The sequence below is a fragment of the Marmota monax genome, unplaced genomic scaffold, assembly GCF_021218885.2.
Source record: "Marmota monax isolate L192 unplaced genomic scaffold, Marmota_monax_Labrador192_F-V1.1 WCK01_AAM20220418_F8-fsc00047, whole genome shotgun sequence".
Classification (NCBI taxonomy): domain Eukaryota; kingdom Metazoa; phylum Chordata; class Mammalia; order Rodentia; family Sciuridae; genus Marmota; species Marmota monax.
Window position 1 is genome coordinate 11,198,466 of NW_026692072.1, and position 18,459 is coordinate 11,216,924.

At 45.6% G+C, this 18,459-nt stretch overlaps 1 protein-coding gene across 4 annotated transcripts in view; it reads left to right on the top strand.

Annotated features, from left to right (window-relative positions):
- The first annotated feature begins 8,039 nt into the window (after nt 1-8,039).
- The window catches only part of Cry2 (cryptochrome circadian regulator 2), a 36,439-nt gene continuing 26,019 nt past the window's right edge, over nt 8,040-18,459 (top strand). For 3 of the 4 annotated variants that reach the window (XM_046456667.2, XM_046456657.2, XM_046456677.2), the window contains exons 1-3: nt 8,040-8,267; nt 15,715-15,823; nt 18,189-18,331. In XM_046456667.2, coding sequence (XP_046312623.1) covers nt 8,053-8,267; nt 15,715-15,823; nt 18,189-18,331 — 467 coding nt within the window. In that variant the 5' untranslated portion in view covers nt 8,040-8,052. Of the gene's footprint in view, nt 8,268-15,714; nt 15,824-18,188; nt 18,332-18,459 lie in introns of those variants that run through there. The other variant, XM_046456690.2, reaches the window with a different exon arrangement.

An 18,459-nucleotide genomic window follows, 5' to 3' on the forward strand; every position in this document is an offset into this window, starting at 1 on the left:
ATGTTTTCTTTTGTGCCTGGCTTCTTACCCATGTTGCCACCAGTCACTATGGGTCGTTCATTTTCACTGCTGTATAGGATTCCTTTGTTTGGGTATACCAATTATTTTTCTACTCTGTTCCTTATAGACATTTGAGTTGCTTCTGATTTAAAACTATTGCTAACACTACTTTCATGAACATTTTGGTAGGGTCTTTTGGTGCACATGTGCACAGGTTTCTGTTAGTATGTGTGAGGAATGAAATGACTGGGTCATTGGGTGTGTAGTGCACATTCGTAGAGACTTTGGTTATTTCAAATTTGGTATATAATATGCCAGTATTCTAAAGTGGTGTGTCCATGGACACTCCCAACAGTTGCTCACATCCTCCTCGAGGCTTGGTTGCATCAGTCCTGTAACTGCCTCCAAGCTGGCCGGCCTGTTCCGGGACCTCACTGTGGCTTTAACTTGTATTCCCTAGTGAATGAATGAAGGTGGAACTTTTTATGTGTCATTGGCCACTTGAATATCCATCCCTGGGGGTGGCGGTGGGGTAAGTGCCTGTTCAAATCTCTGGCCTAGTTTCATATTTTGTCTCTCTACTGGAATTGACTTGTGTGAATGTTGTGAGATAAAGTCAAATTTCATTTTTATACTTTGGGAGATCTGAATGGCCCACCACCATTATAGGGAAACCCACCTTTCCCCCGCTTTTTATGACGACATCTTTGTCATGTGTAAAAGGTCCAGATTCATGTGGTCGGTTTCTGGTTCCTCAATTCTGAGCCATTTGCCTATTTATTTTGCTCCAGTTCCATGCTACACTTGAAACATCGTCACCATCGTCATTATCATTTTCATTTCACAAATTAGGAAACTTACTTAAGAGTTTGCCCAAGTATGTACTCGATTTGATGTTTAATGGCAGAGCTGGGACCAGAATTCAGGGAGCCTGCTTTACAGTTCACACTTTCAAAAGGCTTTATGGGTCTCCACTTTTTTAATCCCAAAGACTCAGGAGGCTGAGGTAGGAGGATCTCAAGTTTGAGGCCAGTGTGGACAATTTAGTAAAAACTTGTCTCAAATAGAAAGGGCTGGGCTGAGGTTGTGGTTCAGTTGTAGAGCGCTTGCCTATAGCATATGGGAGGCACTGGGTTCGATTCTCAGCACTGCATCTAAATAAATGAATAAAGGCCCATCAACAACTAAAAAGTTAAAAAAGAAAGAAAGAAAGCGCTGGGATGTAGCTCAGTGGTAAAGCACCCCTGGATTCAATCACTGTAGGGAAGAAAAGCTTTACAGGGCTTTTTTTTTTTTTTTTGGTAGCAGGGATTGAATCCAGGGGTGCTCCCTGAGCCACATCCCCAGCCCTTTTTGGTTTTTAGGTTTGTTTTTTTTTTTTTTTTTTTGCACTCCCACCCGCCTTTTTTGTTTTCATTGTTCTTTTTAGATACACAGTCCTTTTTAATATTTTATTTAAAGACAGGGGCTCACTCAACTGCTGAGGCTGGCTTTGAACTCACTATCCTTCTGCCTCAGCCAGACTGCTGGGATTACAGCCCAGCTACTTTATGGCTTCTTAAGATGAATTGTTCAAAGAACACAATTTTTTAGAATTTATTTATTTATTCTAATTTGTTATATGTGACAGCAGAATGCACTTAAATTCATAGTATACATATCCAGCACGATTTTTCATGTTTCTGATTGTTCACAAAGTAGAGTCACACCATTCGTGTCTTCATACATGTCCTTGGGGTAATGATGTCCATCTCATTCCACCATCTCTCCTACCCCCTTCCCCCTCCCTTTCCCTTCCTCCCCCTTTCCCTATCTAAAGTTCCTCCCTTCCTCCCATGCTCCCCCCATCCCCATTATGGTTCATCATCCACATGTCAGAGAAAACATTCTGGGGATGGGCTAACTTCACTTAGCAAAATATCCTCCAACTTCTTCCATTTACCTGCAAATGCCATGATTTTTTTTTAATGTTGAGTAATATTTCATTGTGTATATATACCAATTTCTTTATCCATTCATCTACTGAAGAGCATCTAGGTTGGCTCCACAGTTTAGCTATTGTGAATTGAGCTGCTGTAAACATTGATGTGGCTGTGTCCCTGTAGTATGCTGTTTTTAAGTCCTTTGAGTATAAACCAAAGAGTGGGATAGCTGGGTCAAATGGTGGTTCCATTCCAAGTTTTCCAAGGAACCTCCATACTGCTTTTCAGATTGGTTGTACCAATTTGCATTCACACCAGCAATGTATGAATGTGCCTTTTCCCCCACATCCTCGCCAACACTTATTGTTGTTTGTATTCTTAATAGCTGCCATTCTGACTGGAGTGAGATGAATTTTTTAGAGTAGTTTTGATTTGCATCTCTCTAATTGCTAGAGATGTTGAACATTTTTTCATATATTTGTTGATTGATTGTAAAGCTTCTTCTAAGAAGTGTCTGTTCAGTTCCTTGGCCCATTTATTGACTGGGTTATTATTATTATTATTTTTGGTATTAAGATTTTTGAGTTCTTTATATATTCTAGAGATTAATGCTCTATCTGACATATGTGTGGTAAGAATTTGTTCCCAATTAGTAAGCTCTCTATTCACCTCACTGATTGTTTCTTTCGATGAGAAGAAGCTTTTTAGTTTGAATCCATCCCATTTATTGATTCTTGATATTAATTCTTGCACTATAGAAGTCTTATTAAGGAAGTTGGGGCCTAACCTGACAGTATGGAGATTTGGGCCTGTTTTTTCTTTTATTAGGCGCAGGGTCTCTGGTTTAATTCCTAGGTCCTTGATCCACTTTGATTTGAGTTTTGTGCATGGTGAGAGATAGGGGCTTAATTTCATTTTGCTGCATATGGATTTCCAGTTTTCCCAGCACTGTTTGTTGAAGAGGCTATCTTTCTTCCAATAAAAGGTTTGGGTGCCTTTGTCTAATATGAGATAACTGTATTTATGTGGGTTTGTCTCCTTGTCCTCTTTTTGGTATGAATACCATGCTGTTTTTGTTACTATTGCTCTGGAGTATAGTTTAGGGTCTGGTATAGTGATGCCACCTGCTTCACTCTTCTTACTAAGGATTGCTTTAGCTATTCTGGGTCTCTTATTTTTCCAGAAGAATTTCATGACTGCTTTTTCTATTTCTATGAGGAATGTCATTGGGATTTTGATGGGAATTGCATTAAATCTTTATAGTGCTTTGGTAGTATGGTCATTTTGACAATATTAATTCTGTCTGTCCAAGAACAAGGGAGATCTTTCCATCTTCTAAGGTCTTCTTTAATTTCTTTCTTTAGTGTTCTGTTTTTTTCATTGTAGAGTTCTTTCACCTCTTTCATTGATTCCCAAATGTTTTATTTTATTTTCTTTGAGCTATTGTAAATGGGGTAGTTTTCCTAGTTTCTCTTTCAGCAGATTGTCACTGATGTACAGAAATGCCTTTTACTTATGGGTGTTGATTTTATATCCTGCTCTTTGCTGAATTCATTTATTAGTTCTAGAAGTTTTCTGGTGGAATTTTTTGGATCTTCTAGATATAGAATCATATCATTGGCAAATAGATAATTTGAATTCTTCTTTTCCTATCCGTATCCCTTTAATTTCTTTCTTCTATTTGCTCTGGCTAGAGTTTCAAGAACTACATTAAATAGAAGTGGTGAAAGAGGGCATCCCTGTCTTGTTCCAGTTTTTAGAGGGAATGCTTTCAATTTGTCTCCATTTAGAATGATGTTGGCCTGGGGCTTAGCATAGATAGCTTTTACAATGTTGAGATATGTTCCTACCTCTAGCTTTTCTAGTGTTTTGAACATGAAGGAGTGCTGTATTTTGTCAAATACTTTTTTTTGCATCTATTGAGATGATCATATGATTCTTTTCTTTAAGTCCATTGATGTGGTGAATTACATTTATTGATTTCCATATGTTGGACCATCCTTGCATCCCTGGGATGAATCCCACTTGATCATGGTGCACTATCTTTTTGATATGTTTTTGTATTCGATTTGCCAGAATTTTATTGAGAATTTTTGCATCCACGTTCATTAGAGATATTAATCTGAAGTTTTCTTTCTTTGATATGTCTTTGCTGGTTTTGGAATCGGGGTGCTATTGGCCTCATAGAATGAGTTTGGAAGTGTTCCCTCTTTTTCTATTTCATGAAATAACTTGAGGAGTAAAGTATTAGTTTTTCCTTGAAGGTCTTATAGAACTCCACTATGTATCCATCTGGTCCAGAGATTTTCTTTTTTTCTTTTTTAAAGAGAGAGAGAGAGAGAGAGAGAGAGAGAATTTTAATATTTATTTATTTTTAGTTTTCGGCGGACACAACATCTTTGTTTGTATGTGGTGCTGAGGATCCAACCCGGCCACACGCATGCCAGGCGAGCGCGCCACCGCTTGAGCCACATCCCCAGCCCTGGTCCAGAGATTTTCAAAGAATAAATTTTTTTTCACCACCTCAAAGCAGGCTTTCCATGAAGTCTCAAAAAAAGCAACCTGGCCTGGGTGCTCAGGCAGATAACTAAACTTAGGAGCCCCAAAGGGAACAGCTGCTTTCCCAGTCCTACCACTAGAGGGCGCGGGTAACTTAAACTCGCCTAAGAAGAGCCTGCCTGGTCACCTTTCAACCAATCATCAATATTTACAAAAAGCGGCAGTGCAAAGCCAAGGTAGAAAGTAGTCTAATATACAACTTAAAAAAAAAAAAAGTAATCTAATCTGGACTCCATGCAAGACTGCCTAACAGAGACAAAACGGAACTGATCTGTCTTCCTAAATATCTTCAGGGAAGAAAGACTCCCCCCACTTTTGGCTAATTTGCCTCATCCTTAAAGCGCCTTATCCTAAGAAGGTTCTCCCTCACCCTCCTGGGGTAAGCTAAGCTGGAACCAGGAGCAGCTCTTTGGCGTCCTCACTGCAACCATTTCCTGGAGGTGCTTGTAAATATTAACCAGGTGTATAGCTGTAACGTCGTCAGTTCTTACATCAAAGAGAAATAGTACCCTATTGTTTCTCTTTAGCAATTTACAGTTTGTCTTGATCTCTCTCCAATCTCTCTATGCCCTTTTTAGAGAGTCAAAACCAAAAATGGACTTTGTACTCCCATCTTCTATATGGTCCTAGATTTGTATCATATACCGGAGCAATAGGCTATCATTCAGTAAAATAAGTCATATTTATCAACTTGATAACACAAGCCACACAGAACAAAGACAATGGCAAAGCAATGAAGAACATGCTTAATATTCTAAGTTTAATGAAGGTAAGGCAACTGCTCTCAGTTTTGATTAACATTATTAAATGTATATGTTTGTGGACAAAATCTAGAAGGCAACATGAAGATAAGAAACAATTGAGGACTTGGGAGGCTGAGGCAGGAGGATCTCAAGTTTGAGGCCAGCTTCAGCAACTTAGGAAGACCCTGTCTCAAAATAAAAATTTAAAAAAGGGTTGGGGATATAGCTAAGTGGTAGAACACTCCTGGGTTCAATCCCTGGTACACATACATACGCACACAAGGAGAAGAGAGAGAGAGAATCGATCTGTTAGATTTGGGGGGTTGATTACTTGTCTATTTTTTCATTGTTTCTATAATTTTAAAAACTTTAAAAAATGGAAAAATGAATAAAGTCTTATATTGATCAGTTACGCAGCATGCAGTACATGTAATATTCAGGGTCAGATATTATATGGAAGGCAAAATCAGACACAGGCCCTGGAAATACTACTGATGTTCAAAAAAAGCCACTGACATACATGCTTATTGACCTGAGAACTACTATCATCCCTATGTGTCAATTAACAAAGTGAGAAACAGAGAAGTAACTAGCTTATCTAAGGACATAAAGAATAAAAACAGAATCAGAATTGAACTCAGACACTCCAATATGCAAGAACTTGGTCTTAATCACACTGCCTCTCAGGATAGCCTAATAAGATAGGAAGAGACAAATGACATTGTTTTAAACATTGAGCAAATATTTACTGAGCACCTACTATATGTGAGGTGCCAGAGTAGGTATTAGAAATACATTGATAATCAAGACAGCACAGTCCCTGAACCCAAGGAGCTCACAATCTATAGATACAGCATTATGGGAGATCAGAAGAGAAAAAGAGAAGAGTACCCACCTTGAGGATATTTAAGAAAGAATCATCTCCCTATATCTGTATTCCTTTCTGAGCAAAGCATCAATCTTGTGGAGAGAAAGGATTGAAGAGGAGGGAACACTAATGCCTCAGAAGAAAAGTAATGAGCTGTGGCATCAATTCATCCAGCAAACATTTGGAGAGGAGATCCAAAAATAAGGACAGGATCAGGCAAGGAGATAGCAATAGACCTTTAAGGTCCCTGCCAATCTGAGACCCTTTCATTCAAATGGTCCTTGAGCATTAAGTGCCAAGCTAGACCCTGGAAATACAACTGTTTATAAGCTATGTGCCTGCCCCCTGGGGAATTTATAGTCTAATGGGGCAGGCAGGCAACAAAGCAAGAAATTTCAGTACCATATGTTAAAACCTGAGGTTAAAAGAAACACAGAAGGAGATGAGACATTATGCAGACTGGGACCAGACAGCAAAGTGACATCTATACTCAGCAATGAGGTAAACTGGAGTTAGGGTGTGTGATCTATGCTGAGGGAACAGCTTGTACAAAGCCCTGGAAATGAGAGAAAGCCTAGGATTGCAATGACGCTCTGGTTTATAGAGTGGTACCAATTAATGCCACTAAATTGCTAAATTCCTTCATTACTCATTCCTGAGTTCAGGAAGGGTTCTAGACATCAGATTGACGTAAGGCCAACTTGAAACAGACTGTTCTCCACCTGATTACTCCAGAGCTCCAGCCTAACTAGTCCATCTGAGCCCAACTTTGGGCTCAACATTTTGCAACTGGTGTTTATATCTTCTCTGGCCTTTCACTGATTCGTTCAGTCAGCCAATCAGCAAGCCCTGTATTAGACTCCAGGAAAATAAGAAAGTTCCACCTGCCTCCCCCAAGTAGGGGCAGGTAGATAGTGCCCTCCACACCTCTGAATCCCACGGAACACAGTTCAGTGCTTTTACACAATGGTACCATTTGATCTACTAAACATAGACTGAAAGAAAATATATTCATCCCATGTCATAATTACTATCTCAACCCACATCTCCACATTCCCTAATACCAACACACCGGCCACAATGTGGTGCCTATGAGGGCACTTCTCCCTCATTCTCAGACTGCCAATTGCAAGTGCCAATGACCTAGCACAGACAAAGTACAGCTTCCTGTGTTAAAAGGAGAAGCTTTGAGGGCTGGGGTAGCTCAGTGGTAAGGTGCTTGCCTAGCACTGGTGAGGTCATGGGTTCAATCCTCAGCACCACATAAAGATAATCAAATAAAGGTTAAAAATTCTGGGTGGAATTCTCTTTTAGCTTTATAATATTGAGCAAGTCATTCAACTGGCACCCACAGTTTGCTTCATCGGTAGAATGAGAATAATAGCAGCTCTTTCTTTGGAATTTGTTGGATGAATGTCACTGGCTGAATTGAGAATAGAAAATAAGGCAGTTTATGTAAGGAGATTATCGTGTCGCTTGAAATATAAAATGCACTCAGTGAATGGCAGGTGGGGGAGACTTATATAGATGATGATGTTGATGATGGGGATACAGGAAGGCAGGTCGTCAGTTCTGTAAGTCACTGGTGGGAGTCACAGCAACCTCCGCCTATTCCCTCTGGCCCTGAACAGGACACGTGTAAGAGATCCCCAGTCTCTTGAGACTCGGCCCACGCCCCAGCCTCCGCTGGGAGTGCCAGCCTGCGTCACTCACCCGGCTGTCCGGCTTCGGGAGGGCTGCACGACACATGGTGGGAACGTGAGGGGGCGTGGCCGGATCCGGCACCACTAGACCAATCGTGCGGCGGAAGGTTCCCAGCCAATGACAGACGCGCTTCAGGGCCCTGGGGGCGGGGCCACAGGGAGGAGCGGCGTCGTCATAGGTCACTGGGCGGGCTCTGGGCGGGGTCCGCGGCTCCGACAGGGGCGGAGCAGCGGCGGCCGGCGCAGTCCGGGCAGTGATGGCGGCGGCTGTGGTGACGGCGGCAGCGACGGTCCCAACGCCGGCAACCAGCGCGGATGGTGCCTCCTCAGTGCACTGGTTCCGCAAAGGGCTGCGGCTCCACGACAACCCGGCACTGCTGGCGGCCGTGCGCGGGGCCCGCTGCGTGCGCTGCGTTTACATCCTCGACCCGTGGTTCGCGGCCTCCTCCTCAGTGGGGATCAACCGATGGAGGTGAGGTGGCCCGGTGCGCTCGCGGGGCCTGGGGACGGAGTCTGTCCCCACCGGCTCGGGGGAAGCGGGGCAGGGAGACGGAGCGGGCTGTCCAGAGGGGAGAAGCCTGGACCTGAGATTCACTGGTCGTCACACTCCTGCCCTCGGTGGTCCAGGGCCCCACCTGACACAGCGCTTTCGCTCTGAGTGTCATTCCCTCTGAGTCCCACAACATGCCTGTGGGACAGACATCATGGTCCCCATTGTACAGATGAGATCCTTGAGCCCTGGAGACGCAAAGTTGACCTGCTCAAGGACTTGCAGCCCGTGAGTGGCAGAACGGGGACTTAGGGGTGTGTTGAGGGAGGGGCCGAAGGCGGTGATGTGGTGTGAGGGCAGGGACGGGTTTTCTCTGTCGTTCTTGAAGTGAAGAGCGTGTTGTTGGGCTGCTGAAGGTCATCCCTAAGCGTCTGGTTTGTTTGAATCGATCCTTTCACCCATTTTGGCTTCCTTCCACCCAGACAGACCTGCCTCAGGGTGTCCAGAGACCCTGGCTTAGCAGGGTCTTCTCCCCTGTATTATAGCTAAAGGACCCCAAAGGCATCTTCAGGCAGCTTGTATCTTGAGCTCCAGAGCAGTATTGAACCCATTTTAGAAAATCCCTTCAGCAGCTATGACCTTGCTAAGAAAAAAAAAAATTTTTTTTTTAAAGAAACCCAAGTAGCACATTCTTCCCCCTCTTCTCAAAGATGATTTTAGAGGGCAGTTGAACAATTATAGATTAGATTCTGATAAACTGATATGATAAAGATAAGGAGCAAGAAAGCCATGATATCAAGGGCTTCTCTTGGTGCCTCTCAGGAAATGAGTTCTCTCCCAGTATCATGGGGAAGGATTATCAGGTATTGGTGTGTTTTCTCTGTAAACCAGAGTTCAGAAGCAGAGAGTTTGGATACATTGTGTCCCCAACACTCTTTTAAAAAGGCCCTGCAGCTGTGGCTTGGTTTGTTTGCATTTTTCAGAGGGATGTTTACTCGTGGCCTCATTGCACAGATGGACAGGGTTATTCCCAGGATACAGTGCCTCTCAGCACCCCATTCTTTCCTCTCCAAGGCATGTGTCCTGCTAGGAGAGGCAGTACTCCTAGCAGTGGGTCTATTAAATGCCCCCTCCTGCCACATTTATATAGAGGGAACAACTAAATATAGTCCTGTGGAGAGCCTGCCCACACTGTTTTCAGGCTGCTCTATTGCTCTGTCTTGCTCTAGTTTCTATAGATAGGAGGTTGGGTTTGACAAACATCCTCAAATAACCATCTCCAGTGTGGACATTAAACCAAGCCTCAGACTTTGTCCCTCTCCTTTTGGCAGTGTTCCAGTCTGAGCATAGTAAATAGAACCAGCTACCTGGTTACATTGTTATATTGTCATAAAGGTGTTTCTTTTATGGGGTTTAGGGGAACATTGCTTAGGACTACCTGCTTCTTTGTGGTTGAGATTAAAAGTGAAGGACAAAAACTGTTGCTGATTAAATTCAAATTTACTAGGAACTAGGCAATTAGGGGTTTTTATGGGTCACCCTTTTGTGATTGTACTTTCAAGAGGGTGAAGGAGAAAAAAGAATATGGCAGTTCAGATGCCTGAGTTAAATCCTGAAGTCACAGGCCATATAGTAATGTAGACATTAATTGAGTGATTATTTGGTGAGTGCCTAATATCTGCCAAGTACTGTTATAGGTGCCACTGGGGGGTACAGCTGTAAACAGGCAGATGCACACATCTGTGCTCCCAAAGCCCATACAGTTTACCCTGTAGTGGAGAAAGACATGTAAACAGGCATAATTTAAGGGAACTAAGTGCCATGAAAAAATAAGACAGGAGGACAGGACGGACTAGAGCAGTGGTTCTCAGTTTTGGCTGCACATTGGAGTCACCTAAGGATCTATAAAACATGGCTGGGCCCTCTTCCAAATCTGATTGAACTATTCTGGCCTAGGAATTGAGGTTTTTAAAGTGATTGCAACAAAGCTTGAGAAGCCCTGGACTAGAGAAGCACAGGCCCAAGCCAGACAGCCTGGGGAGTGTGTTGCTGCAGTACACTGGCAGGAAGTCTAATTAGCATTGGCATCAGGAGAAGGAGGTGAAATCCACAAAACAGACTGACTGTGGTAACTGCTCTTAGGCCTGGCAACAGATTCGCTCCTGCCAACCCCTCCAGTCGCCTCTTCCTGGGGATTGAGGGCAGAGCTGCATACTGTTTTGTGCACAAGGTTGGGGGTGGAGGGGAATGGTGGCATGAGGCAGCTGTACCTCTGCATAACCACAGTTTTCTGGTGTAATCTTCCGGTGGCTGTTTCTGGATCCTGGGAATGGTGTGGGAAGATTGTGCTGCAGTGTAGCCTCCTTGTTCTCAGTTGCTTGAGTTGCTATCTCTGAAAAGCCCTTTTAGGAAGATTAGGGTCCATCTTTAAGAAGGGGGGGAAGGAATCAAGGTCTGCCGTCTCTGTTACCTTCCCACACACCCTACAGACTGGCTCCTACACAGTATTTTTCTGCAGATGGAATCAGATTAAAATAACCATGGATGACACTCTCTAAAAGAGAGCAGAGAAAGGCAATCAAGAAATGCGTGTGTTTCTTGGCAGAGGAGGCTAGCATACTCCTTGCCTTGGTGGTAGTAGGAAGTCTGTAGCTGTGTGAACCTCAGGAATTTTTTTCCAAGCACCAGTTGGCTGAGCCCTTTGCCATTGCCCCAACCCTTTCTTGCCCAAATTCACTGCCTCTGGAAGAAGGCAGTACAGCCAGAGCCGACACGAAAGGACGATGCAAACAACGTCTAGATTTTACTCAGACTGACTATGGTAACTGATTGTGGTATGGTAACTGATAGGGCTTTGCAGTTTTTAATTACCTTTTTCTCCCTGCTACAATGTAGATAGAGTTTGGCAATGATTCTCCTCACACTTTATTTAAATCATTTTGTCCCTGGCTCGGTGCTTTTGGGAGCTTTTTGGGAGCTTCCGGTACAGAGGGAGTTGGTAGAAATAAAATATGTTCTCTCTCAGCCCATTTCTCTCAGAATCAGTAATGAGGTAAACTGGGAACTTCTCAGATGCCTGATGAGAACCAGTGTCTCTTCACAAGTGCTGGGAGCTGAATGCTGGTGGACGATAGGAAGTGGGTGTCCCCACTAGACCTTAGTCTGCAAGAAGAAGTTGAGGACTGTAGTCTGCTATGGAAATTTTTGCATTTCTCTGAGCAAGACTTTTATTGTTCTGCTGCTCAGGGTGTATTTCTATTTGCTCAAGAGGGATGAAAACCTTCATCTTTCACTTTGGAAATAGGAAAGAATTGATATATTTTCATCCAGATGATACTTAGAATTCAGTCCTTGTTGTGGATTATGAGTTTAGGTTATCCTTTTCCATGGGGCTTAAGCTCTCTTGATTACTTAGGAGACATTGATTTCTATTAATGTCCTATGGAGCCAGTGTGTGCCAGCCATTGGTATCATCATTAGAGCTAGAGAACCTTGTTTTGAAAGAGTGGAACTTGGTCAAAGGGGCTCTGGACCCAGAAGAAGAATTCACTGTCATCCTTCCCCACCCCATTAACAACAAGAAAACAATATATTTCTCCACACAGAATCTGCTATCCCGAGAGAAGTCGTTCCTAAATATAAGTACTTAACCAAAGAATCTGCCTGTCTTATTTAAAGGGTTCCTCATGGAGTCACTGAATTACAGAGTCCTCTCTGTATTTTTGGAAATCCCAATTTGGTTTTTTCCCCAGTTCTGTCTGCCTCTGGCTCTAGAGGACTTACGTAATGCAGTTCAGTTGCACGTGTTGTCTAACTCAAAGGGTGAGCTCCACTGCGCCCGCAAGACTGTGTTCTGAATTTGGGCCATGTGAACTCAGCTGGGAATTGCCAAGGGTGGGCCTTGGCAGGGCTGTTTCCTTTGGAGTCCCCCTCATTGGAGTAAAGAAACGCTGTGGAGGAGGAGGGCCAAGGGCACACAGAGGACCAGGCTTCTCCTTGATGAAAGAAGCTTGCACCTGCCTGTGCAAGCATTCACAGTGGCAGCACTGTCCCAGTACCTTTGGTACAATGCAAAACTGACATCTGGCAGGCCTGAAGGTAGTACCAAAGGGAGGCCAGGGCTGCCAGGGCTCCTCCTCATGTCCTTTGCCTCCTGTGAAGTCGTCCTGAGCCCTCCCTACAGGGCTTGACTGAGGAGTAGTTGGAAGTAGAGCATTTCTCCAGGCCCAGAGACAAGGCAGGAGCCAGGGTCTCTGAGAGAATATTCAAGAGAAATGAATTCAAAGGAAGGAAAGGCAACTTGTAAACTAAAGCTGGCAGTCACGTCCATTTTCTGGGATGGGGCTTCTGAAACTGGAATGTACAAATGAATCTCCGGTGATCTTGCTAAAATGCAGATTCTGATTGCCGAGGCCTGGGACAGAGCCTGCATTGCAGCAGGCTCCTGGGCGACTCACAGCCCACTGTGAGCCTCAGATCACACTTTGAGTAGCAGAGATGTGGCCTTGGAGCTGGGCTGTGGCGCTCCCTAATGGGCGGCGCTCCCTCACTGCTCACCACTCAGAGGCAGGGGAGCTTGGTGGTCAGGAGTGCACACACCAAGCCAGGCAGACGGCCGGGTTCAAATTCTGGCCGGTTACTAGGTACTTATTTTAGGCACGTTGGTCTTCCTGTGCCTCACTTCTTCACAGCACTGTTTGAGAATTAATGAGACAATGGATGTAAACCAATAGAACAGTGCCTGGTTCGTCATAAAGCTCATTTGTTGTTGTCCTTATTACTATTATTACTGTTTTGTTGCTGGGTTCAGAGTTGTGCCTTCTGCTTCCTGCCTTGGCAATTGACATCTCTTGTCAAAGAGGAAAAGGGCTCTCTGTTCTTTGAAGATGCTGCAAGGAAGCTCTCCTTTTAGTAAATGAGGCCTAAAAATAAAGGTTTGTAGAAGGCAGATTGCAACATGTTCTGGAACCTAGATTTCACGTGCATTTCAGTCTTATTTATATAGCTTCAAATTGAAGTTCTTTGCAGCCTGGTAGACTGTGAAGGAAGGGACCCCCACCCCCACCCCAAAGTGCCTGGCAGGGACATTCCTGAGCCTCAGATGGAGCACCCTCTGTCCTGGGGTTGTGGGATTTAAATGATCCCTTCTCTCCAGGTGTGATCTCTGCAGTTCAGGTGGCTGCGTCTGTTTGCATGGGTCTCTGTTATTTTCCTTGAGTAGGAGGCGTGGGAGAGGCCAGTGCAAATGCGTCACTGTCACTCACAGATCACTTAGCATCAGAAGATATCAGTTTTTCAAAAACAAATTCTCAGAGGCGGAGCTTTGGTTTACTACAGCATCCTGCAGCCTGTCAGAGTCCCCATCCCCACGCCTCAGCGACCCCCCCCCCCTCCTGCTCTTCAGCTGACAGGATGCTTTGGGCTGGGCCCAGGGCTCAGCTCATGCTGGAATGTGGGCCTGCAGCATTGGCCGTGGAATTGTGTCACATTATGTACGTCAGAGGCAGCAGCAGTGAGGGCTAGCTTAGTTGGCATCCTGGGCATAGTCCCCGTCCCTGTAATCCTCCAGTAGTCAGGGAATGTGATGTGCTGCAGAGGCGGCACTGGGTTTCATTGTGTTCAAAATAAAATCTGGTGACTCTTTTTGTTGACAGAGACAAAGGATGGTGGGGATGAGTGGCAGATGCCAGGAGGTAGACTATAGACCCCTTAGATGGGTCCATGACATATACAGTTTGACCTGTCCAGGTTGGGTACAGATAAGAATGTCAGTGAATTACCTCTGTGAGGCTTGGGTCCATCAGAGAAAGGGATTCATCAGGAGATCTGCAGACTCTCAGCCATGGAACAGTGCTGGCCCCCCACTAGAAGATTTTAGAAATGGGACACAGAGGAGAAAACATGGGCTTAAGAGTCTGACTGAGCCAGGCGCAGTGGTGCATGCCTGTAATCCCAGAAACTTGGGAGACTGAGGCAGGAGGATTGTGAGTTCAAAGTCAGTCTCTGCAACTTAGCCAGGCCCCAAGCAACTCAGCGAAACCTTCTCTCCAAATAAAACATTAAAAAGGCTGGAGATGTGACTCAGTGGTTAAGCACCTCTGGGTTCAACCCCCTATACCCAAAAAAAAAAAAAAAAAAGTCTGACTGACCTGAGTTTCTGTGTTAGCTCTGTCACATAATATCTATGCTCTTAGGAAAATTAATTAACCTCTCTGTCTCAATTTTTCTCATCTGTAAAATGGGGATAGTACAATTGACTTTAAAATGGGTTGAGAGAATTAAGTGAGGAAATTATCTTAAAAAAGCATGACAGATTCATAAGCAAACTGATTGCCTTGGCTGCCTCTGAGGAGGGAAGCAGGTGGACACTTTTTACTGTGTACCCTTTTGTCACTGGTTTTGACCCACATTTATAATTATATGGTTAAAGTATTAATTTAAAAATAAAACCAAAAGCATTCAACAAAAGTCCCTTTCCTTTTCCCCTGGTGACCCTGCTGTCCTGCCACCACCACCAGTGAACACAAGCCCACTGGTGAAGGTATCTATACAGAAGTACCTTTTTTTTTTTTTTTTTTTTTTGACAGGGGATTGAACCCAGGGGCCCTTTGCCAGGGAGCTGCATCCCTAGTCCTTTTTATTTTTCATTTTGAGAAGGGGTCTTACTAAGTTGCTCAGACTGGCCTCAAACTTGTGATCCTGTCTCAGCTTCCCAGGCTGCTGGAATTTTAGGCATGCTCCATCGCACCTGATTCTAAAAGTACTTTCTAAGATTAGGTGAGAACCTGGTGGCCAGAGGCCTGAAGACAAAACGCTGGGGACCGAGGACCCAGCCCAGGCTCTGAGTGGGGTTGTGGCAGTAGAATATACACAGGTCACAGCACGAATGCAGAGGGGCCAGGAGGTGGTTGGACAGGGTGTGGGGGGGGAATTTTCCAGGGCTATGATGACCTGTTTCTCTCCCAATGGGACCTTAGTGCTTCCGTTTCACAGTGTCACAAGTGTTCTCAGGTGGCTTTCTTATCCGCCCTCCCATTTGATTCTCACAACAATCCTGTGCTGCGCCCAGGGCTGAGAGGGGACGGGTGCTTTGTCTTTGATGGTGTAGCACACAGCAGTAGGAACAGCTCACATTGAGCCCACGATTTCTGTGTGCCAGGCTCAGTGCTAACCGCTGCCTTGCAGTGTTTCTCTTAGCAATTCTGTGAGTCCTAGCATCTCTGCAGGTCCCCTGTGCTCACCTCAATCCCGTGTTACAGAGAAAAACAAGCCAAAGACTGAAGTAACTGCCTGAGGTCACGTGGCTAGTGGGCCACAAGGCCAGGATTTCCCCCAGGCAGCACTGACCCACCTCCATCGCTCCCTCCCTGGTTAGGAAGAGCTCCTGTTTTTCATGTTGTCACTGACAAGGCCCGTGTGTTCTCTTCAGGTTCCTCCTGCAGTCTCTGGAAGATCTGGACACAAGTTTAAGGAAACTGAACTCCCGCCTGTTTGTAGTCCGGGGACAGCCAGCTGACGTGTTCCCAAGGCTATTCAAGGTGAGCATGTGGGCCCCAGAGAAGACAGGGAGTGTCTGCTCCTGGGGGTCCCCTCAGGTTGGGTGAGCTGCTAGTCTGACCAAGGCCATGGAAGGGCTGGGCGGGTCTGGCCGTCAGATGGCTGCTGCAGAAATCGGAAGCCAAGGCAGCCGGTCAGCCACCAACCAGATGGAAACTGTGCGAAGGAAAATTTTCTGTGAAACTAGTGTCTTGTTGGAAAGTTCCCAGCTCAGTCCAGACTGCGATGTGGTAAGCCATTCCACCCCAGATACCACTGGCTTCCTTAGATGTTTTCTTGGCTCAAGCCAGTAAGATTTATTAGAACTCCTTCTCCGCCAGGAGGGCAGGGTTTCCTGTGGAGAGCAAGGAGTGGTTCCCGTTTTGCTTTGACTCCACTTTTTGGAGAAAAAAGTCAGTCTGTGGGAGTGTCCCGGTGCCCCGGGGTAAACCGTGGATGAGATCTTCCCATGAGTGCCACACGGGCTGTAGGTTGTGATATCGGGGCAAGCCCACCGGGGGCCCCCCCCAGTGCCTTCAAAAACCACATTTTAAGACCCAAGTAGAAACAAAAGTATCCGTGGACAGAGGGCTCTAGGGAAGACGCCCTCCATCTTCAGCAGCGCGCATGGTTGTGATGCCCCTTCCACCCCAACTCATGACAGGAAAAGTCTGATGTCAAGGCACGTGGCTCCAGGAGTGTGTCATTACCATTCACTTGTCTCCCCACACCCTCCCCATGTAATTACGCACACACACAAGCACTTACAGATCACTCAGCACTAGTGGTTGCTAGCACTCCTTGAGGGCTGACTGAGCGAGCGCTGTTCCCAGCACTCACATGCATTACCTCACCCCTCACAGCAGCACCAAGAGTCGGGGGCTCTGTCCCAGTTTTACAGGGGAGGAAGCAGTAATTTGTCATGTTCAGAAAGCTAACAAGTAGTGGTCTTGAGTATCTGATTTTAGAGCTCTGTGTGTACCCACCATACCTTATAAATATTTGGGCTGGCGCTGTAGCCGAGTGGTAGAACAGTTGCCTAGCAAACATGAGGCCCTGGGTTCTATCCCCAGCACTGAAAAAAATAATTGCCTGTCTTATCCCTCCACATTGTTTCTTCCCCAGCAACTCAGGCCTACCCAGTTACAGGCCAGAGGCATAGACTGATCAATCGGTCATTCCTTGTATATTTGTGAGGCTACTACTATGATGTATTAGGCCCCTTACTTCATAGCAGGGTAACTGCGAATGAAACAATATGATTTCTGCTTTGAGAGTTCACACGCTGATGGGAGAAACTGGCAAATAATGGGCAATTTCACTGCTGTATGTTAAATGTTAATGAAAATAGGACAAGGTAGAGGAGAATCATATTGAAGGAAAGGGGTGTCATTTAATAATAATGATGTTATTATAATTCACAGGATTGTCATAAGTATTTAAAGATGTAATCTATATGACTGCTAAGCATAGTACCTGACTTATAGTAAGGGCTCAATAAATGAGTGCTTTATCTTGGATGAGGAAGAACCCACCCTACTAAGGACCCACTCCCCCAGGCAGGGCCGAGTCAGGACCAGAGCACCCGAGTGTAGCCAAGACAGTTACTCCTGAGGCTCATAGCTTTACGGGACCAGAAACATGGACTTTGGTTAAAATGTGTTCTTCTTGCTTGTCACATGCTCTAGGGCTTTCTCTGGGTTTTCTGTATAGCCTTTTGGCAGGCCAACTTTCTCCTGTTGTTGCTAGGCGACAGAGAAATTCCTACCAGCAGGACTGACTGAGGACTTAAAAGAATCCTCTTCTCAGCTGGGCCCCTCTGCTCTGTTTCTCTGACCTCTGGACTGAGGAGCGCTCCTCCTCCTTCGACTCTGAGAGCTGGGGCCTATTAGCTCTGTTTGCTGCCACCCTCAGGAGTGTTGCTGTGGAAACCATTAAGACACTTCACATAGCTCAAGTCTGCCAAGAAAACTAGGCCACAAGTTTGCAGGCTGTGCCGAGCTCTGGGAAAGGCTTGCCGAGCTGGCGGGAGGTGGTGATTCTGTCTCCCACCCTCCACTGTGAGTCAGGCCTCTTTCTGAGCCTGGGGCCTCCCCCCAGGAGCATTGTATTTATAGCTTCCTGCTGCATTCTCCTCCCTCAAGGACACAGCAGATGCACAGGGCCACCCTCTCCTCTCCCTTCACTGACTGCCTTCCTCACACTTTCTGAGCCGCAGGTTGTTTGCCGTCTTGTCCAGATCACTATCCCTAGTTTATTCTATAGTCCACTCAGACAGGGCTGGAGACTGCTCTGTGACCTCCCAGGAGGTGCCCAGCATCCCTCACCCTCCCCAGCATGGCTAAGCATAACATTCTCTCCCTTCAGGAATGGGGGGTGACCCGCCTGACTTTTGAATATGACTCTGAGCCCTTTGGGAAAGAACGGGATGCAGCCATTATGAAGATGGCCAAGGAGGCTGGTGTGGAGGTGGTGACTGAGAACTCTCACACCCTCTATGACCTGGACAGGTGAGAGGCGGGGCCCCGGGGTCAGATCGCCCCTTGTGAGGGCTGGTGGTCTGGGTCCCTGCCAGGTGAAACTCAGAGAGAGGCTCAGCAGTAGCCACCTGGTTATGAGGACCAGTGATTTCTAGAAA